Source organism: Canis lupus, chromosome 4 (genome assembly GCF_011100685.1).
Source record: "Canis lupus familiaris isolate Mischka breed German Shepherd chromosome 4, alternate assembly UU_Cfam_GSD_1.0, whole genome shotgun sequence".
NCBI classification, from domain to species: domain Eukaryota; kingdom Metazoa; phylum Chordata; class Mammalia; order Carnivora; family Canidae; genus Canis; species Canis lupus.
In genome coordinates this window covers 52,282,563-52,304,543 of record NC_049225.1, presented here as the reverse complement: position 1 = coordinate 52,304,543, position 21,981 = coordinate 52,282,563, and the positions used below count along the sequence as shown (strand labels likewise).

Genomic DNA, 21,981 nt, shown 5'->3' with positions numbered 1-21,981 from the left:
TGCAATAGAATTACAGTTTGAACTAAAGAGACATTACATAATCAAAGTAGTTGGTAAGCAAACAAAAAATCGTTAGATAGGATTTTACCCAAACCATGTTTCAAAGTATGGAAATTTTAAAAACAAGACAAGTAAAACAAAGCTATACACCAGGGTGGGCTTACTGATCAAACGCCCTGTGAGAATAAATTTCTAAATTTTTACCCTCCCTTCAAATTGTTATGTTGTGTTGATGTCAATGTAAAAAATATTTTTAATTAGCCAAGTATTTTATTAATAATACAAAGTAATCTCTCACATTTGTAAGACAAAATTTCGTTAGATTTTTTAAAAAAATCTTTAAGAAGCTGTTCTTTTTTTAATCCTTCAAACCCTGATTTAATAAACATTGCAGCCCCAAAATTAGTTTATCTTATAAAATGCAACCCGAGTTCTAAAAACAAATCATTGTAATAACTGAATATCTACCATGATTTTATGTCTTTTATGCTTTTTTTCCTTCTTTGCATGCTTCAAAAGTCTTTTGTACAGTCAACTAGTGAAAGTACTTTCTTCATTTCAAATTGAATTTGGTGCTGCTAGAGATTAACATGGTATGACAACAAACCAATTTCTACAAGCGAGAAAGACAGCAAAATATATATGGTATATCACCCTCATTCTTATTTTACAGGATGGCATAAAAGATGTTTGATAATAGCAGTTATCTCTGCCCTCCAATTGGTTCTATTAATGGGACCCACAACTTGGCTATCTACCTTTCATCTATCTACTGTGCTTGTCAGATAAAAGATTATGTTGAAAGATGAGCTTAATTTTATTTTCTAGATTTAGAGAGGGTTAAAGCCACACACACACACACACACACACACCAGCCATCTATGACAGAGCAGTGGTAAACTAGGTCTACAATATAATCACCATAGGAAGAAGTTTGAGATATGCTTCTTCTAAACCCAAGCGTTCAGCAGAGGTAAAATTAAAGATGCAAGGTGTGTTGTTTTTTTAATTATTATTATTATTATCATATCGGCCAAATCACTCCTCACTCGACATTTAATAAAGGGTGATAGACCAAACACTGCTGATTTGGGCCTTGGCGTAATGGCTGACCTGAGCAAAGGTTTGTGTACAAAGTGGCTCCCCATTAAATAGGGCTCTGTGGAACCAGCTGGTTCTCATTTTGAAACAACCGGTTTCTCTATCCCCAAGTGCTAAAGAAAATAATCCCTGCCATCTATGACTACACACTTTCACAGAGGCAGCAATGAGAATTTGATTGTGGAGATAATTAAAGTCATTCCTGGAACTTCCACGAGAAAAAAGCGGGGCGGGGGGGTGGGGGAAGAGGTGGGTCGAAAGAAAGAATAGTCAATGATAGTGTTTGAAATTAAACTATGACAAATCATGTGGAATGGAGAAAAGGGAGAAGGAGCCCCCGCCCCTCACGGAATTCAGTTGAACCAGCTCTATTTTCTTCTCCACTAGGCTGCTCCAGGGGGAGGCCCAAGATGCCATGACTCAGGGCCACAGTCCCCAGTGTCCGCCTTGGACACAGAAGAATCGAAACACAGCCTGAGAAACTCCCTATCACTGATGCCACATCCTGAGGAGTTTTCTGTTTTGTTTTTTTAAGTTTCAATATTCAATAAAAGATTGATCTGAGATTGTTTTAACATTAAAAAAAGAGAGCGGGTGGGGGGGGGGAGAGGAGGAAGAAGAGGAAATTAGACATTTGGAGGCATTCCTCTCAAACTCAAGGAGAGCTTGTGTTTTGTTTTTGTTTCGTTCCGTGCTGTTTAATGCTATGCCGTGCAGTAAGAACCCATGCTTAAATAAATGGCCTGAATGACATTCTGCTGAACCTACAGTCCCTGAACGCCTGCAGACTTCATGGGCTTTGGGGGAGAAACTAAAATACATGTCATCTGTCTGTCTATACTATCTGCCTTTACCAGGAAGGAGAGATGGACTCAATGAAGACGATTCAGGGCCTCTCAATTAACCTGATTAGTTCAGCACATCGCTCTCATGGATGGCACCTTATCTTGAAAATAGGGAGAACTTCCTTCCTCCAGTAGATGCAGGAGCCCCCTAAAGCCACAGTGATCAGCCTATCAAATGTGAGTGGCCTCTGCTTCTCCTCCCTCTTCCCAGCCAGCAGGTCAGAGAGCCCGGCAGACGCTCTGCCTGATTGGATTTTGTGTCCTAAGGACAGGAGGCAAGCTCCCGTCTGCCCAGGTGGCCTTGGAGAAGGCTGGGAAAAGGGATGCCCTGTGGGCAACTTCAAGCCCCTTCTTTCAGAGTCAACCAGGCACATGATGGGATTGAGGTGGGGGACAAGGGGGTTGGGGGAGGGAGAGAGAGGAAGAGAGTTGGGGAGGTGGGGAGAGAATTCATTAACCCTTCAATCACTGGAGTAACATGTCAATTATACCTGCCTGAGAGAAAAAGGGGTGAATTCCTCAGTCTTCTAACGTTATATAAAACAAAGACACTGCTGAACCATGTTACCCTAACACTGACTTCACATTTGGTGTAATAATGGGAATCACAAAAGTTGCCATACAAAAATAAAGCTTTCTCCCAAACTCTCTAAAATCTGCTTGTTTGCAAAGGATGCTGTGTGTCTGTGTGTGTGTGAGTGTTTTAAATTCACGTGATCGTGTGTAATAGACATAGTAGTTAACAGAATATATTCTTGAAAATGTGCTTTGTGAGAATGTCAACAGCAGGGTTTTTCACTTACTTGTCTGCTCTGTGATTTACTTGATCAATTAAATAGTTAGGCAATGAGGGGATTTGCATGGTAATCGTGTGAAGATTAACATTTTTAAGTGTAACAAATTTAATATTTTATCTTACATTTTCTGTTTCTCATCATTCTTTAATGGCAGTGCATTTTCACTTTATTGTGTAGTTATAACAAGCCTGTCTTTATGCAGAGAGATGAGCCCACCAGTTTCAACAACTGCATTTCTAGCTTTTATCCTTTCTTCCATTTCACAAAAACATACCCCAAGCACTTACTACAAGGCAGTGAGGCACTGAGCTGAGTGCTGGGGATATAGCTTCGACCAGCACACACATATCACTGCCCTCTGAGGCTTCCAGTCCACCTCCCAGAGTTCACCTGCCTCAGCAATACCGGAGGGAACTAAAATTAGAATTTCAGAGCTGGGAAGGATCTTAGTGATCTCTTCACTGCAGTCCTTATTTTTAAAAATAACATCCATCTTTGAATATGATATATGTGTCAGGTATTGTGCTAAGTACTCTCCATGTATTATCCACTTATTCCTCACCACAATCCTATGAACTACTACTCTTACCCTGGTCTTACAGATGAAGAAACTGAGGCTTAGGAAAGTTCAGTGATTTACCCACAGCCCAAGTCAACAGTGGAAGAGCTGGGATTTGATCCAAGGTGCTGTGACTCCACAGCCTGCGGTCTTAACCAATGTGTGGACTGCCTTTAGGCTGCAATATAAAGCCCCGGAGTTTGCCCAAGTTCAATACCACTGAGTAAAAGCTAAAAGGCAACTTCAATGCAGGGATCTTTTTCCTCTGATTGTGTTCCCCATCTAAAATAGCAGTCTTCTATTTTCCTTAAATCAATATATTCTTTTTAACCTTTGTTAACCTTAATTCTTTGTTAATATTCCAAATTATTGGAGGGTTTTTTCAATTCTGAGACACTGAAAGCTCCATGAGGGCAGGAAAAATGCATGTCTTTTTTTTTTTTTTTTTTTTTTTTTTTGAAAAATGCATGTCTTAGTCACTGTTACAGCCTCAACCCTGAAAGCAGTGACTGGTGTAAAGGCTCAATAAATATTTGTGGAAAGAAAAAAATGAATGAATCCTCATCCAAGGGGACTTAGTTACTATGATAAACTTCAGTAAGGCAATTTTGCTTATAAGAAAGTCTCATAGCCATCATCACATTAGGAATAACAATCCACACAGAATACATTACGTTCAAATTGCAAGCACCTAATATGACTTCAAGCACCTAATATGTACCATGCCCTGTACTAGATCTATTAACCCTCACAACTCTTCAAAATTGAAATGACTTTTCCCATTTTAAAGATGGGAAAGCTGAACCCCCTGAAGCTCAGGTATTGGTACGTAGCAGTGAGGGGATCTGATCCTCAGTTAAAGGACTTTATGCCTTTGCCATCATACTCTGCCTTTGTCCCAGATTTCTCTTTGGATTAAGGCCTGCTTTTTCCCAATGAGACACACATTCATCTACTCATCAAAATAGATGAGGACATGAGAATTTAAATATTGTCCCAGCAATGGGTTCAATAATTTACATGTCATGCTATTATTATTAACATATTAAAAATCTGGAAAGCAAAGTGCCAAATCTCCTAAGAAAAATTGTTTAGATACAAAGGTTTGGGTTAATCCATGGACCAAGGGTGAATTATGGATACTAAGAAAAATAAGACTACATGAACTACTGAAAACAGCATTTGTTTCTTTCCTGGGCAATTGAGAAGGGAAAAAAATCAAGCTGAGATCTAAGAGATAGGATTTCTAATCACTTGCTTTGTCACTGACAAAGTTCCTTAGGCTGCATGCCTCAGTATACCCACTGTAAAATGGAGTTAATCTGTGCCCTCACATTTGTGTGAAGAGAATTCTCTGAAATATTATAAAGGTCTCCAAAACTTTCAAGTACCATTCAGATGTGAGTGACCATGCCACTCATAACAGTCAAGGATTTTATTTGTTCTGTGTTAAGGTGTTTATAGGCCAGGATTCAGATGCTAGTCTTTAAGAGAACAATGAATGGCTAGAATAGGACACTCCCACCTCCACAGCCTCAAAAAGAATGTCAATTTTTTAAAGATTTTTATTTATTCATTCATGAGAGACACAGAGAGAAAGGCAGAGACATAGGCAGAGGGAGAAGCAGGCTCCCTGCAGGGAGCCTGATGGGAGACTCAATCCCAGGACTCTGGGATCATGCCCTGAGCCAAAGGCAGATGCTCAACCACTGAGCCACCTAGGCGTCCAAGGACTCAAATTTTTAAAGATATTCTGAAATGTACACCATTCATCTGAGATTATAATCTGGTTTTAAGAAAACACCAAGATTGTATAGAGAAACATGGCTTTGCAACATTGTCTGTAATAATTTCAAAGATAACCACCTTTCAGAGCAACTGGGCAGCTCACTGGGTCAAACATCTGCTTTCGGTTCAGGTCATGATCCCAGGGTCTTGGGATTGAGCCTCGCATTGGGTTCCTTGCTCAGTGGTAAGTCTGTTTCTCCCTCTCTGTGTTCTCTCTCTCTCTCTCAAATGAATGAATGAATGAATGAATGAATAAATAAATAAATAAATAAATGATCTTTTAAAAATAAAAAAAAAGATAACCAACTTTCTAAAGAACTTTCTAATAAATAAAAAAGAGACCTCTCATTTTTCATCTTTGTTTTTGTCTTTGTAAAGAGTATATGTGTGTTTGTGTGTGTGTGTGTGTATGTAGGTGTGGGTGTAAAAGAAATCAAACCTGATGTGGGATGAAGGTTCTCCAAACTAACTTCCCATTTTGTGAGAAAACTTCAATAAGGCATCTGAGACTACTAAAATGGTGTTTTAAGACACTAAAAACATCAGCATACTAATAAAAGGGAAGTGTATGGAAAATAGGAGGAAACTATTGCTCTATTGAACAATAATAAATAAGTTGCAAATAGAATGATTGTCTGATATTTAGATAAAACAGGAAAAAAAAAAAGCATTAGTCAAATCATGGTTGCTCTAAGAAAGATGGAGGAGAAAACAACCTCTGACCATCTGAAAAGTTGTCAGCCTGAGTGGAGAGCACCATCCGGTGCAGGCAGAGTGCTCAGGGTACTAGCGGGGTCTGAGGCCATACGAAAAAGCAGCAGCTGATACCGTGGAGTAAAACATCCTAACATTTCCATTTGCTAACTTCCAATTCATTGATTAGAAAGACAAAAAGTTATTTCAATCCTGAAATGTCACGTCATGAGTGTTCAACACATCCCAGACAAGGGCTCTTCTGGTCTACTCATCCACCTCCCCATACACATAGTATCAATATTTGGTCAATCACGCAGCAAATGAGCAAAAAAGTTTTGGGGGATTCTTGATACTGATTAAAAGGGCTTTTTTTTTAACCATCACAAACTTTACATGAACCAAAATCTGAGAATCTTGCCAAAACTCTCCACAATCTGTATAGCAACCAGGTCTATGTTTAAAAATGCAATGTGCAATCTAATTATTATTTTCTCTTTTTTTCTCTGCCCTGGCACTGAAAGTGTTAAAGAAAACAATAAAAGAACAAGTAAGTGTACAGGGTAGGATTTACTGGCATTTACTTTTAATCTATGGTCCTTCACTCTGTAGCTTATCGGGCCTCTGTCAGTGCTTTCTCCTCCTTTATACTTCATGAGGAGCCCCCCATGCTGCTACTGAGAGACAGAGCCCAAGTGTCTATAAGCTTTTTGTCAGGTAAAAAGAGAAGAAAAAGGAAAGGAACAAGAGGAAAAGCAAAGCTAAGAGGCATCTATTAGATGTCACTAGGCTTTTGTATTCATGTCAATGATTCAGGATTAGAGTATTTGAAATAATCTTATTGAGAGGAATCAAAAGGCCCACCGAGTGAGAGGCTGCTCTGTAGCATATGGCAAAGGCACGAACAATATCTTATTAAAGATGTGTTGGCTAACACTATTACTTTATATTATATTACAAAACTCTTGTGCCTCAAACAGTTAGCGGGATGGTATAGTTACCGAGTGCCATTTTGGAGGTTATTGTGTGGGATCGAGCTATATCATTTGCCGGCGTGTCTAGTTAAGTCTTTCCAAGTAGGGTCTGCAGGCAAGTTTGGAACTGAAACGAAGCACTTCACCTTCAAAAATAAAAATCCGCAAAGCACAGCGAAGACCACTCTGTTCCCACTGAAAGTGGAGTGTAGATGGCATGGATGAAACGCCACTGGCATTCTTTTCCCTCCGAATCAGATTCATTAAGTTTGCATCATTTACCATATGTGACCCCCACACACCCTCCAATTGAAAATATGCAGGGTCTTTTTTTTTTTTTTTGGCTTGATTCCCCTTCCCATGAAGAACACACACACACACACACACACACACACACACACAGGCAGATACACACACACACACTCAGCTTCACACTTTAGCAGGATTAAGGCAATTAAAATTCTATTACAATAAGTACTGTAACGTTAAAACCTTCATTTGCTTCTGGACAAAGGCTTGTAACTAGAGAGTTTGCGAGGGAGATTTATCTTCATCTACCCACACCTTTAAAGCCAGTAAGCAACCAAAAACAAACCTGTACTGTTCACCATATTTCATTGATTGCAATTGGAGTATTTAGGTCACTTTTATATTGTCCAGGACAGGGTAGAGTTACACAGTTTGTAAAAGGAAGGATGGGACGGACATGGGAGAGGGGAGAATGAGGAATTAGTAGTCTGTTTCAGATAATGCCTCATGCAAATTAAAATGACCAAAATACCATCTCTTTATATGAAGAAAAGTTTAAATGAGGTTTTTAAAATCTGGTCAATTCTTCTTAGAGAGTTTGATCAGGTGCTGGCAGTAGGGAGGAGTGAGGGGAATTTATCAATGGAGAGTTGCACTTGGGGAGGGTTTTGGGGTTTTTTTTTCCCATTCTAAGCAACTTCTGTTAGAAGAGTAAAAGCATATTTAATATAGTGATATGTTCTCATCACAAACTGACTATGCAAAGTTGCTAGATGACACACAGGGGACTTTGTACTGCTTTTCTGTATTTTTCAAAACTGTCACAAAAGCAAAGTTATGAGGACAAGGGATAAAAACACACACTACAAGCAGACGCCTGGGCCAGTTACACACATACACTGCTGATTCTCTGAAGCTTCGTTAAATACATTTCTTGGAAGTTGCTGCCATTACTTCCTTTACAGGAAAACCACTGTTGTTCATTATACAGTGTCTGCAGGAGTATAATACCATGTAAAAGTACTTTGCATTATGATATATTGTCAGCATATTTGAAATGCATGTTAATGTATCCTGGCTGTGTATTTGGGAATAGCTGGTAGCAAATGGAATACAGACTGCTATTAGCTTATTGTATTTGTTATTTTCCTATCACGGTAGCAAACAGCACACAAACGTACCCAGCTCATCTCATATTCAGAATGGTATTATCTGATATGTGATAAAATTTAGAATGATACTTTCTCACATAAGCCTCATCGCTAATAATCACATAGGAATTCCCACTGAGAAAACAAATGTTTAAATACACTAGGGTTAATAAACAACCATAAATTCATGCTCAATGTCAATGCTGGCTTTTCACTTTTGGAAAAATGCAAACCTCTCAATACAACAAAGAAGACAGCAATTATCCTGCCTGGGGCAATTTTAAAGGGTGAATTCTCCCTCTTTTTATTTTAACCGAGCATTCAAGGTTAGGAAATCAGATGGTATGAAGGTTTATCAAAACTCCAAGAAATGCATTTACACCTCTGGTTGCTCACGCCCCAGACAACAGTTTGTGTATCTCACAGCATGATTATCTGTAGTGGTGGGTCCTTCTAAAAACTGGGTAGAAGCCAAAATAAAAAGAGTTGAAAGTCAATGAAATGAAACTCTGACGAAAAGCCTCATTTGCAACAAAGTATATATTTCCGTAGTTGAGGACTTGATTATATGCCCCACCTTACTCTATGATAATTCTAAAGTTTTACTATTGTCTTATTATATAGGTGGACACATAATCTTATACAAATACATCAGGCCAATTTACTCAGGAAATTAGATGTTGACAAGACAACATTGGGCTTTTCTAGAAAGTTCAGTCATAGCATTTACACCTCTCAGCTTAAGAATGGATCTTAAGTAAAATTTCTTCTCTGAACAACCCTGACATGGTCAAGCTTTTCATGTGATGTGTGTCCTGTAAATTCAACAGGTAAAGTAAGCTTTGTATTACTTTCACTCCTTAACATTCTATATCAGATAATAATCATAAAGCAAATCCAACTAGTATTGCCTAAATGAAAGTGATCTAGATCTTTAGACAATCTTGGAAAAGACAAATACAGGCTTTTTTTCTTTCTTTCTTTTTTAGGACTCCCTTCGGTCAGTATGGCCTGAAGAGGAGTAATTCTAAACAAGCTAGGTTTCTCATGTTATAAAATTCATGTATATTTAAAAATGTATCACAAAGCTTACATCTCAAACACAGATATAAGGATCTTATAAATGGAAAAAAAGACAAATCTGTTAAAGTTATAATAAGCAAATCCAAAATTTTTAGGGGTATATTAGTCAATAGGCTTTAAAAATCCATGTTTTTAATACCAGCTATGAGGAACTCCAAACTTGCAGGTTACTCAAGCACGTTATATCTCAAAAGGACTATGTCTAAATTCACATGAGACTGGAAAACATAATTTGAGGAAGAATTTCACCCTTTGTTACTTCTAGTAAATGAAAAAATGCCACTTGTTAACTACCCAGGATCCACAGTACAAGGACATGAAGAATTGGGCACTTATTTTCTCCCTTTACTTGGTGGTCTATTTCATCAGTCACACTGATCCTAAATTGAAAAACCAAAGAAACAAACAAACAGATATTGAGCCATACCCTAACCTGCCCTACTGGAAATAAGCAAAACTAATCGGGCTGGAAACTTCAGGGCTCTCTGTAAAAGGAATCCTATGATATAATTGGGAGAAAGAAATGTTTTTGTAAGACCATCTGCATTCACCCATGTCATCGCTCAAAGATAGCTTAGTGAGTCAAAGATAGGAAAATAAAGAGTTTTGTGAAGCACAACAAGAATGGATGGTAATCGTAACTAACTAGATATGCAATAACAGCCTGCACACTTCATATGTTCAGATCAAGTATTTATAAAGAAGTTTCCATATTAAAAATGGAAGATTTTTTTATAGATTCAGAAAAACTGGGTTCCCGATTCAGACTACCCTGTGTGACTTTTGTCATTACCATCTTTTCTGATTCTTACAAAGTAAACCTAATTAAGAACCTCCCTCATTAGTCTTCCAGAAAAATTAGCACAGCTTATGCTAATTACTCCTGCAAAATTTAATAAACTCGTTGAAATGGGAATAGTCTAATGAGGTTTTATTTATTGAACTAAGATAACTCCAAGGAAAAAGGTTAGGACACAAGGATATCCAATGTGGTAATAAAACTACAATTTATTCAATTTCTAAACATGAATTTTATTGCAAACCTTTTGAATTCAAATATGAGTTACTGTGTGAATATGTTAAATCAATCTCCACCTTAATTTAATAACAGTAAGTCGGTTTTTACTTTTTTATTTTAACAACAATTACCACACATAGCCGTTCACCTCAATGATAATGAAATTTGCTCTTTTTAGTTCCTGGTCATCGGTTATTAAACATAACATATATGACTTTTTCCATGTCTACATAGCCCAAATATCTGGATCATTGGGCACATCCTGGTCTTTATAATTCTTAATCAAGCCATTTGGCATCAGACTGAAATATGACCTGGCAGTCAACTTCACACACAAACCTTCTACATTCACAGAAATTTTCCTATAAACTTTTTTGAAGTGACTTGACAAATTGTCACAAATGTAAAAAAGAATTTGGGTCATTCATGTTTTTCTTACTTTGTTGCATGCTATTATAAAAGAAGGAAGTAGAAACCCATTTTCTAAATCATGACATGCAACTGCTGATTTTGTTAATCCCACTTTTTTGATAGAATATGCCATGCTGATGTCCCCAAATCACTGGCAGCAAATAATCTAGCCAAAATTCAACACAGAAAATAGCTTACCCTGCACCATTACCGTATGACCAGAAAACCTCTTCTATCTATCCTATAAATAGTTTTCCTGAATAACCACTGCTAAAAGTCTTTTGACTGATAAAAATAGCAGTGTTCTTCCAAAATCCGAAGGACAAGCAAAGGGAGCTAAAAATTATTGGTGCCCAAAAGGTGACTTCGTGTTAAAACTATGCTAAATCCTAACACAGTGATTGCCTATACCTTCAGCTCTATAATTGCATATTGTATGCATCTTGTAAAAACAGTTACTATTGCTACTGAATGCAGGCCCCATAACCTATTTTTGCAAAATATGCAGAGATTCACATCCATAAATCTGAAAGCAAATCAAACCCTAAGCACGTAACGCAGATATTATGCAATCAGTAATATAGAATCAAATTGGAAACTATGAAATTCAAACACAGTTGCCATCATTTTTTTTTCCTTTGCAGCAATTTTATGGAATTGAAAAATCTTTTCTATTTTGCCCTTCCTTGTGTGAGTTCTTTTCTTGTTGTTATTTTCTTCCCTCATTGTTAAAAATGAAAGTTTCACATATCAGCATAGACAGGGCTGGAGCTTTTAAAACCTTTGGCAGACTCAAGGACAAATAAATTCTGAAAACTCAGATGCAAATAAAAATAGCTAAATGGGGTTTTGCATATCAGCTGGCATCACTGCTTGAAAAGACAGTTCATGGGAGACAGTGGCAATCGCCAGCAAATAAACATATGTTGAGGCTTCTGCAGATCCACTGGGTTTCAGCCGTTTTTAAAATACTCCTCTCTTAAGAGACCAACATTGGCTACACACTGTTTTCTACTTTGTCAAACCAAAAAGGGAAAAAATGAAAAGGAGAAATGTCATGAGTAATATCTCTCAAGCCACCAACAGTATAAAGTGCATACTTATTTTGCCTAAATTGTTTGAACTACCCCAGCCAAGAAAAGGTTTTAAGTACCCTACTGGGACAGATGCTAGGCGGCAACAATAGAAGCCACACTAATGCAATCCAGGTAACACAATCCTGTTTCAAAAACACGGGCCGGGCTAATTACAGCGCTGCTGAGTCAAGTTTCTTATGCCATCGCAACCCACAAGAACAGGTCAAAATCAAATGTTATTCAAACCACAGTCATATCAACCTTCTATATCAGAGTCACGGCTTAAAACCAAATGAAGAACTTAAAAGCTTAACCCATTCACAAGCAAAAGAAGTGTTTTCATTGCGGGTGGCAAAGTACGGTTGCTTGTCATCATGTACACCAAAAGGAACTGTGCGGGAGAACAGAATGCTTATAGTTTCAAAGTTTAGGGGAATATTTGGGCTGGTCCTTTGATCAGAACACTTTCTTTTTAACAGAAGCATAAGAAAAACTTGTTTAAAATAACAAATGGTATTTCGGAGAGATGGATTTAAATAAAACAAACAGCATAAAGGTTATATTTATTTTTGACCTTTTTCATTCGAAGATTTATCTTCCATTGCAGAAAAAGGAATTACACGAATGGCGCGTCTGCTCTTGCAGACAAACATGCTATTCCAGCTCTATAGGCAGCACACAACCTCACTTCACACTAAACATCCACATGTATTAATTTTTGAATCAAGCATATTAACAACACTCGGTTATCAAGCAAGGGTGTATGTTTTGAGTGACTATTAGAGAGATGTTTAGTGAAAATACCTGATTGAAATGTAAGCTTTATAAAGCTACTTGGCAATCAAAATTGGGTTTAAGCCTGAAGAATCATATGAATCCAAATGAACAAATCAATGTTTTGACATAAATTACAATGAAGCAGTTTTTCAGTCAACTAAAAACAATAAAGTAAACCCCAAAAGGTAAAGAATTGGAAAGACAGATAGATAGGGTATGTTTGGGGTTTTGTTTTGTTTTGTTTTTGGTAAAAATCATTATTACCAAACTCAAAAAGGAACTTTTGTTCAGCTGTTAATTTTCTCAATGAGGGATCAGATCAGTCCGTCTAATTTGTAAGACTCTTCCAGCTAGTGGAGGGTGCTAGCTTTTCCTAACTGACAACTGACAGTATCTATAAACCTTCCAGGCCATTTAATTCTCAATGAGTAATGCTATGTAACAATGGTTTATCATACATGTTTCCATACAATGAATTTCAATAATTAAAATGTAAAATGAATATTTGGGATGCAACTCTGCATAATATGTGCACACACCGATTCCAAATTGCACCAAACAACTAAAACAGATTTATTGTTCTACAGTGATTTACCTGGTCATGTCAGATTAGTAATATGGATCTGTTTAAAAACACAATAATTAAGACAAGCAGGATAAATTAATCAACTTACAATACAGTATGAGCTACCATCAAATGCCGGGAGATAAGAGTAGAAAGTCTTGGTTCACAGATCTCTTTAAAACTGCTTTTATGCATAAATAAAACCCTAAAATGTAGATGGATTACGTCCAACAGAACTACTGTAGCTAAAAGTGATAATGATTCAAACATTTTTCAAATAAAAGTTAAATATTTATAAGCACCCAACCACATTTCATAAATCACAAACTATTATTATTTTATTTCTGAAGCTTCCTGGCACAGCATGAGGATTGAGCCACAGAAAGTCAGGAAAGAAAAAAATATTCCTTTAAGATCATGAATCAGACACGAAACCGAAGCAATCCAAGAAAACGGGCCTCCAAAGAACATTCCATATGGTTTTCCCAGGAATCGCAAAAGCTCGGCGCAGACTAGTCATGGCCAACAGGCAAATTTCGGCCACATGCGTTCCTCACCCTCGCCCATGAGCGACACAAGGCAGGTGTTTCATTATAATGAGGAATAAGAATCCAGTGAAAGCAGAGTGGTCCCTACCTGTCAATTATCACTGGATCTGAGGGAGTCTCATTTCGGTTGCCACAGCTCTTCTTGTCACAACAGCGGCTATGGAGCAAAAGCGAAAGGATTTAGTACAACCATTACAATGTAAAATCATCATTTAGGCAGACAGAAGGTTCAAATTGCTGGGTTGCAAATGCTAGAATTACCACAAAGCCATACCTGGCAATCAACGGATCCCTGGGACAGAAAATTGTATGTGGGTCGCCTATGGGTTAATGGCCAGGCTTAACCTCTCCCTGAACAAAGAAGGAGGGAGGAAGAGAGACTCTCCTGGAGCCACACTGACAGCCCTAAGATGGGGTCTCCCCATAACTGCCCGCAGCATTGAGGAGTTCACTGTGAAATGCATTATTATTATATCTACCCAATGAGAATATTCAGGGTTGTGGGTGGCTCAAACGTTCTTCCCTCAAGATCACTCTAATTGTGTGGAACGCGTCAATAATGAGGTATGAGTGATTTCTCCCCCTCCAGTCATTCTGTATTAAATGGATTCCTTTTTCCTCTCCTTTCCCTTTCAAGGGAGATGCTTTCTTCAACCGTAGCCTGCCCAAAATCCTAAAGCTATAACGGTTTGCTTTTGAACCATCTTCATGAGAATAAAAGTACAACATAATAAAGAAGACGAAGAAAAGGCAAGATAAAACAAAGTGGACATCCACATGTTGTCTGGCTTCTATGTCCTATGCTGGCCATCATTTAAGTTTTCTGGAAGCATTATGGACAGTTGATCCAAAAGCTAGCACAGCCTTGACAGTGGATGCTCTTGATTAGGTTAGAGAAAAAGCAGCCAAGGACAAGAAAAGCACCCACTATCAAAATCCCACCCCAGCTCTGATGATAAGGCTGTCGGTTTCTGTAAAACCTGGATGCTTCCAGGCGGTGAAAAATTAAGGTTTTTCAAAAATTATCCATGATCGATGGAGAACTATCCATCTGAAACCTGTTTGCAAATAAAATATGTGTGCCTTGGTCACTCTACACCCAGGGGCACACTATAAAGGCACATGTTTGATTAGTAAAGGAGGTGAGAAAGTTATCCAAGGGTTCTACATTATGATGTGCCACCAATAAAATATGCACTTTTCTCCCTCTTTCTTACACAGGCATGTATGCACACACACGCACACGCGCACATGTGTGCGCGTGCGCACACACACATTTGACTTAGTGAATCATAGGGCCTAAATTTAGAAAGCTTCTAGAGGGAACCAAACATTGAACTGCATTTTCAGGACCCAGAAATACACTCCTGGATGGAGAGTCTTTCACCAAAGTTGGGAAGTCTCTTTCCTGACTATGACTATATCTCTGAGAAAAGAATCAGCTTCCAAATTTGGTGTTAATTCTCTTTGTCTCTCATATCTTCAGAAAGCAATAGTAAGAACTCTATCTCCTTTGTCAAAGCCCCAGCTGAACGTCACTACACCTACCTTATAGCTTTCCCTTTCTGATTCAAAGGGAACTATTTCCTTTAGCCCTAAGTTCTAATGGGACTGTGGAGATAGAAAGCACAAAGTGTCTCAATGAAGAGGCAGATGAAGAAACAAGGGAATGAAAAGTACCCTGATTGGAATGCTTGCCAAAAAATAAAAAATTAAAAACTAAACATCATGATCTTTCCACTGTGATCCCCTACACTTACATTTCAAATGCTTGCCAGAAGAGTGTAGTAGTTAAGAACAAATGGTTCCAGCATCAGACAGAGCTACCACCTGTACCACCTTAAGCAAGGTGATGGAATCTTAGTTTCCTCATTTGTACCATGGACAACTTTGGTGCCCACCTCCAAGTGCCAGGGTGCAGACTCAATGCAATCAGGGTATAAAGCTGGGCTCTGCGACTGGTCCTACTAGCTGCTCCACAAAGGTTAGCATCATAGCATCATTATCACTCCTTGCTCCTTCCTCCTCTGACCTTCTCTTCCTCTGAACCTGAGCAAAGCTGCTCTGTACTCTGCAAAAGCAGCAGGTCTCCAATAGCTGCCAATCAACAGATCTCATGTCCCCTTTACCCAGGGAGAAAACCAGTGGGTGAGAAGGCCTATTTCTCTTCATCTTTTTCCATACTCCCCCACTTTTTTCCCCAAACAGTGGGTGGGCAAGGCAAGTTCCTGATGGTTAAACCCTCACCAGAGTCAGTGCCCTCCAGGGGCTCTACCTTACATGATGGCAAGTTCAGAGCAGAATCTATATGTCATGTCTGGTTCTCTCTCCTCATTGCCATCACCCTCATCCATGTCACTCTCATTCTTCACTTGGACTACTGCAGTGGCCTCCCATCTAGCCTTGCTGCCTCCACTCTTTACTTCCTATAACAGCCAGAGTGATCTTTTCAAAATGTCAATGGGACTGTGTCACTTCACCAACCAAAACCTTTTCATGGCTTCCCATAGCACTTAGAATAGATCTATGGCATGACATGATGTCAGACCACCTCCCAGCCTCCTGTCACTCTCCTCTGACTTGCCAACCTCCAACCCCACTGGCCAGTCTCTCTGATAGGCCTCACTCAGGCTGACCTTGTGCCCAGGCCTGGGCAGGTCTCCCAACCTGGCCTGTTCTTCCTCAAACCCCTCCCTAGTTGACCAGCCTCTACTTCCTATTCAGGTCTCAGCCTCTACACTCTCTATCCAGGGAGGCTGTCCCTGACATCCTTTAGGCTCTTCCTGGTTTTCCCTTGCAACACAATGTAACATGGCATGTAACACAATGCAAATTATTCTTACATAAGTGTTTCTGTGTTGTTACTCTCCTTCTACTCTCAACCTCCTCCCCTACTAATCCAGATGCTTCATAAAGGAAGAAACTGTCAATTTTATTTACCTAATGAGTACTGTAAGACCTGAAATAGAATGGGGACGCTCAAATATTGATTGATTGATTGATTGATCGAATGACTTCAAGAATGATGTAAGGTACTAGGGGAAATACGGCCCAAGAAAATAGGAAGGTGACGGGTAGAGGAAGCCAAGCTGACCCTCTGATCAGGCACTGCTGATGGAAGGAAGGTTCACTCCCATCCCACCCCATGCATCAAACCACCTCTCCCAAGCAAGTGCCACACAAGGCCTGAGATTTGTCCTTTGACTTAAACACTTTCTTCATCCCCTTAAAATAAAAATGCCCTTGAGCACAACCAGATGATTTGAAGCACAGCATAAATGAGAACCACTTCTCTCTGCTGTGCCCCAAGGGACCCCTGGGAAACGCAGATGTGAAGAACAGAAGTGTAGAGGGGAAAGATGGAGCAGTAATAAAAGGAGGTAATGAAGGAAAGAAGAGAAAACAAAATCAAGGGGCTGAAGGTCACTTAACACCTACGAAAAGAAAACTTTAGGCAAAATATAAACATGGCCCCCCATCAGGTTTCCTATCTCTGGGTGGGGTTATGTTCCTGCATCACATGGCCATCATTCCCCAAATGGGAGCCTTGGGCTCTACTCTGCACCTGGAGTGGTGACAGAATAGTGTCTACAGAATGAGCCCTGCTTTAAAAAGACATAGATATTGCACATATATGTGTGTATACATATATGTGTGTATATACATGTATATATGGAATTATGTACAGCATTAAAAAGATGAAGGTGGGTTTTTATACACTCTCATGGAAAGAAGTCAAAATCAAATTATGAATAAAGAAAGCCAAGTTGCTAAATAGTATGTATGGTATGGTCCTAATTCTGGGAGTAAAAAAGGAAAGAGTGAAAGAGAAAGGGGAAGAGGAGAGGAAGAGAGAATTGGCCACAAGCCAGTTCACCCCTCACTTCACTCAAATCTCTATGCAAGCCCTTCCCTGATTGACTGCCCCCAGAGCTCTCCTTCATCCTGTCTCACTTTTCTCCCTAGCACTCATCACATCATATTTTATATTTATTTGCTTCCTCCTATGCTGTCTGCCTCTCCATGAGGAAAAGGTCCTAGATGGTTTTGTCCACCCCCATACTCCCAGCAACTAGAACAAAGCCCAGGGCACAGCAGCAGACCCTCAGGAAATAGGTTTTGAATAAATGAATAGAAACTTCAAAGAAGTCACCTGTAGGGAGTAGAATAAGAAGCAGGGAGGAATGGAGGGGATATATTTTATTTCCACACTTCTGTAGTCTTCTGCTTTGTAAGTTGGTGGGGACAGGTGACTTGGGGACCCTACTCTTCCGCCATCTTGCCCTGCCCCCAGTCTTCTGCTTTGTATTGCAATATTACTTTCCTACTAAAAAATTGAAAATCAACCAATCAATCAAGTTGGGGAACAAATGTCTTCCGTTAGGCTGAACTGACATCTGCCCTCCCCAGTGCCTGCCCCCACATGCAGCTCCCTAGTTCCGAGCCCAAAGCCACCCTGAGCAGGAACTAGCCCTTCCTCCCCATGACAGTCTTTCTCGCCCTTCTCTTTCATCTCTTCTCTAAACCTAGTGCCTCCTAGTTCCTTCTACTGAACTCAGAAGGATCAAGAAAGGTAGGCACTACCTCCATCACACACAAGACAGGCATTAACCAAAGAGGACAGGCTGAAAGGAGAACAGATTAGCTCCTGTTTAAGGCAGAACACTCAGGCTGAAACAATACAGTACATGGAACAAGAGACCTGAAACCTCTTTAAGGGAAATTTATTGTGTCAATGAAAGAAATAGCAGTGACAATTATGTCCTCATCACTGCATGACAGATGGACCTTCATCCACTGAAAACTATTTCTTTGGCTCTTACTGTACCAGGCACAGACCTGGCATTTGACCCCCAAAGTGGGCATCTATCAGGGGGCTCAGAGTTTCCTGATTGACTTTTTCATAGAGCAGGAAGCCCACTATTTCACATCCCTTCTCAACCTGCAACTCAAGAGGCAGGATGGCAATGTGGCATGGGTCACAGGAGTGGGTATCCAGTACCCAGTATCTACAAACACTGTGGACTCAAATATAGCCTCCTTTTTCCCCAGCAGGATGGTGCATCTCCCAGATAATTCTGCACACCCAGGGCAAAGCCAACGTATGAGCTTCCCCCTTAGCAGCTAACACAAGGTGGCATATCTCCAGGGAGCTGACACACAGCTTCCTAAATCAGGGCAAGCAACATTTATATGCTTCCCCGTCACAGGACCTGCAGATCCTCATCTTAGAGACATGGCATCTCTTCCTAGAAGTAGAGGCTCTCTCAACTAGAGAAAAGGATCACCTCAATCTCTAAGCTTTACAGCAGAAAACAAGATTATCTTTCCTGTTTAGCCCAAATGGCTACAGAATGAGATACATGAATTATCTGAATAGTTTGATTAATAGTGATAAGGATAGGTTCACTCTTTCCCTTTGTAACCTAGAGGTCAAGTTTTCCCACTATCTTAAAAAAAATTTTTTTTCTCCTTTTCTCTTGAATTCGTTTCTTCACCGCCTACCTTTCTCCTCACCAGAGTCGCCATCATTCCTTGCCATCTAATCCCACAAAATCTGGCTGCCAGGCCTCAGCACCTACTTGAATATCCTTTTTCAAAGTTCACCAGTGACTTTCTGGTGCTTTTCTCTGTGCAAATCCATCTGGATTTCCCAGGACTTATCATATGGATGGCTCCGCATCTTGGAAATACCTTTCCTTTCACTTCTATGCCCTGGATGCTCAATGTTCTTTCTCCTAATTCTTTTTTTAATGTTTCCTTTATTTTTAATTTTTTTAAAGATTTTATTTATTCATGAGACACACAGAGAGGTGTAGAGATACAGGCAGAAAAAGAAGCAGTCTCCCTGTGGGGAACCCAATGCAGGACTCCATCTCAGGACCCTGGGATCATGATCTGAGCCGAAGGCAGATGCTTAACCACTGAGCCACCCAGTGCTCCCTTTTCTAATTCTTGAACACCCTGCCTCCTTGCTAAATATTACCACTCCCCAAGAATATACCCGTGGCCTCTACTCTTTCTATTCTCCTACCCTTTCCAATCCCATGTAAGCCTATAGCTTCAAATCCACTGTTGGGAAAAGATGTCTCTGATGCTGGTTATCTTTCTTTTACCCTTACTCTCTCCCCAGCTCTAAGCCTCAGCCTGCCCACCTGCAATCCTATCCCCAGAGAAATCGTGCCAGACCACCAACAAACAGGCCCAAACACTTCTTTATACACCCTCTAAAATTCTTGTCCTATCTCACCCTCCTCCTCATTCCTGTGGCCACTATCCACCATCAGGTACATCCTCCCTTCTCTGAACAACCACAGTCCCTCGCTTCACCCCTCATCACAGACAACCCTGTCTACATTGCAGTCTGGTCATCTGCCTACGGATCTCATCTCCTGGGCTGATCTGTAACCACTCCTACTACCGGACCAGTCCTTTGGCTCTGCATTCCACAGTGCTTTGCACATAGCAGGTACTACAAGAATGAATGAAAATATCCTTAACCACCATACCCAATGAACAAGGTATGTAAATGCTGTAGAGGGCACCTCACTTCCCTTCAGTGTTCACTTATCATCTTTCACTCTGAGCCACTATGTACCAGGTACTTAGCTAGACACTGCAGATATTGCTGCCACTGGTACTACTCCCGCTTCTGTTGATGCTACTGCTAATACTACTGCTATTCCTATCAGGAGTAACAACAGACACTCAGTACTGACTATGCTAAATATTTATGGGGATTATAGCATTTAAGCTTAACAACCACCCTATGAGAGAAGTCACATTTTCCCCCCATTTCACACATAGGACAATTAAAGCAGAGACGAAAGCTGAGTGACTTCTCTGCCTTCAGGGAGCTCTTAGTTAAGCAAAGGAGGACAGGCCCTGGACATATGGTTCCAACGTGCTAAGTGCTATGAAGGAAAAGCATAGGATATAATAGGAGTGCAAAGCAAGGGGACATAACTCAGGCCCAGGGCCAGGGATGCTTTGCTGAAGAACCCATACTTAAGTAGAAATCTGAAGGACAAAACCAGAACAAGTTAGCAAAAGAGGAAGAAAGAAAAGACTATTTCAAGGGGCCAGGCTTGCCCTGGGAACGCACAGGCCCCCAAGAGGCTGGGCACTGCTAATGGAAAAAGAATGCCTTGCTCAACAGAGCACCTATCCTCTGCAATCGTCCTGTGCACTAGATAAGGAGAAAATCATTTTGGCCTGCCTGGAGGGCTGGGGACTAGGGCTCACCCACCAAGCATATTTCTTATTTTCCATTTACATTTAAACACAGGATATTGAGATGCACGTATAATCAAATCCCTTATAGACTCCCACTTTACAAAATCCTTCGGAGGGGGGGCATATTTTTTAAAGAATTTAATGACTAAGTATTAGCAAAATATAATGATAATTGGTATGATAGATTCCAAACTATCAGAAATGCAGAAACTCTCCCAGAATCCCACAAAAAGAGTTCTATGTCATCAAGTCAAAGAGGTTTTGTCTCAAAGAGAGGCAGTAATTATAATCTAATGGCAGTAAATCCTTAAGCCAGCTCATGCAATGGGGTTACCCTCTCAACAGAATAAAATAATTTTTTTTTTAATTTGCAACCACCTGAGACACAACTCCCTGGTGTTTTTTGTTGTTGTTGTTGTTTTTTTCTTTTTCTTTTTTCTTTGCCTGCAACAAAACAGAATCATCCAAGCTCTTTCTTGTCGATCTAAATTCTCTGTGTCTCCTTTACCATAGCTCCAATGTACTATAAATATACAGCTTTTGTGACATAAATGCAAAGTTTTATTGTGCCGTTAGCCTTGATAGAAAGCACTGCAGAAAGTTGTTTAGAAATTAAATATCTAAAACAAGCTATTTTAAAATCCAAGGCCCTCACTATTTCATGTCTGCAATGAAGAAATTTCATCTTGGGGAGAGCAAGCTGTCTTTCACACCATATGGCTAATGGTGGTGCATAGCAATTAGCCAGGCTGATTAATGGTGAACAGACTCTAATTTTATGCTTATAATTGAGCCTGCATTTGCACCCCTGGTGCAAATTCAGCACATCCCAACTTCCACTTACAACAGGCAAGAAATCAAGAGAAATAGGATGGTGTGGAAAGTGAGAATTTTTTTCCTAAAGCCCCCTAAAGAGCATCAGATTTGCAATTTAAAAGACTGTTAGCCACACAATAGATGACAGGTTTGTGTAATAGGGTCATGGCGGCCTGGTAAACAAACAGTACCCCTTACACATCTATAGGCAGCCAGGAAAACCGTAATCTGTAACATTAGCAGGATGACATTTTGAATATGGCTTTTCCCTCTTAGCCACACAGTACAAACATC

At 39.8% G+C, this 21,981-nt stretch overlaps 1 protein-coding gene across 10 annotated transcripts in view; it reads right to left on the bottom strand.

Annotated features, from left to right (window-relative positions):
- The window catches only part of EBF1 (EBF transcription factor 1), a 392,195-nt gene that overhangs the window by 347,219 nt on the left and 22,995 nt on the right, over positions 1 to 21,981 (bottom strand). For all 10 annotated transcript variants that reach the window (XM_038534887.1, XM_038534891.1, XM_038534888.1 and 7 more), the window contains one exon: positions 13,724 to 13,792. In XM_038534887.1, the coding sequence (XP_038390815.1) occupies positions 13,724 to 13,792 (69 nt within the window). The remainder of the gene's footprint in view (positions 1 to 13,723; positions 13,793 to 21,981) is intronic.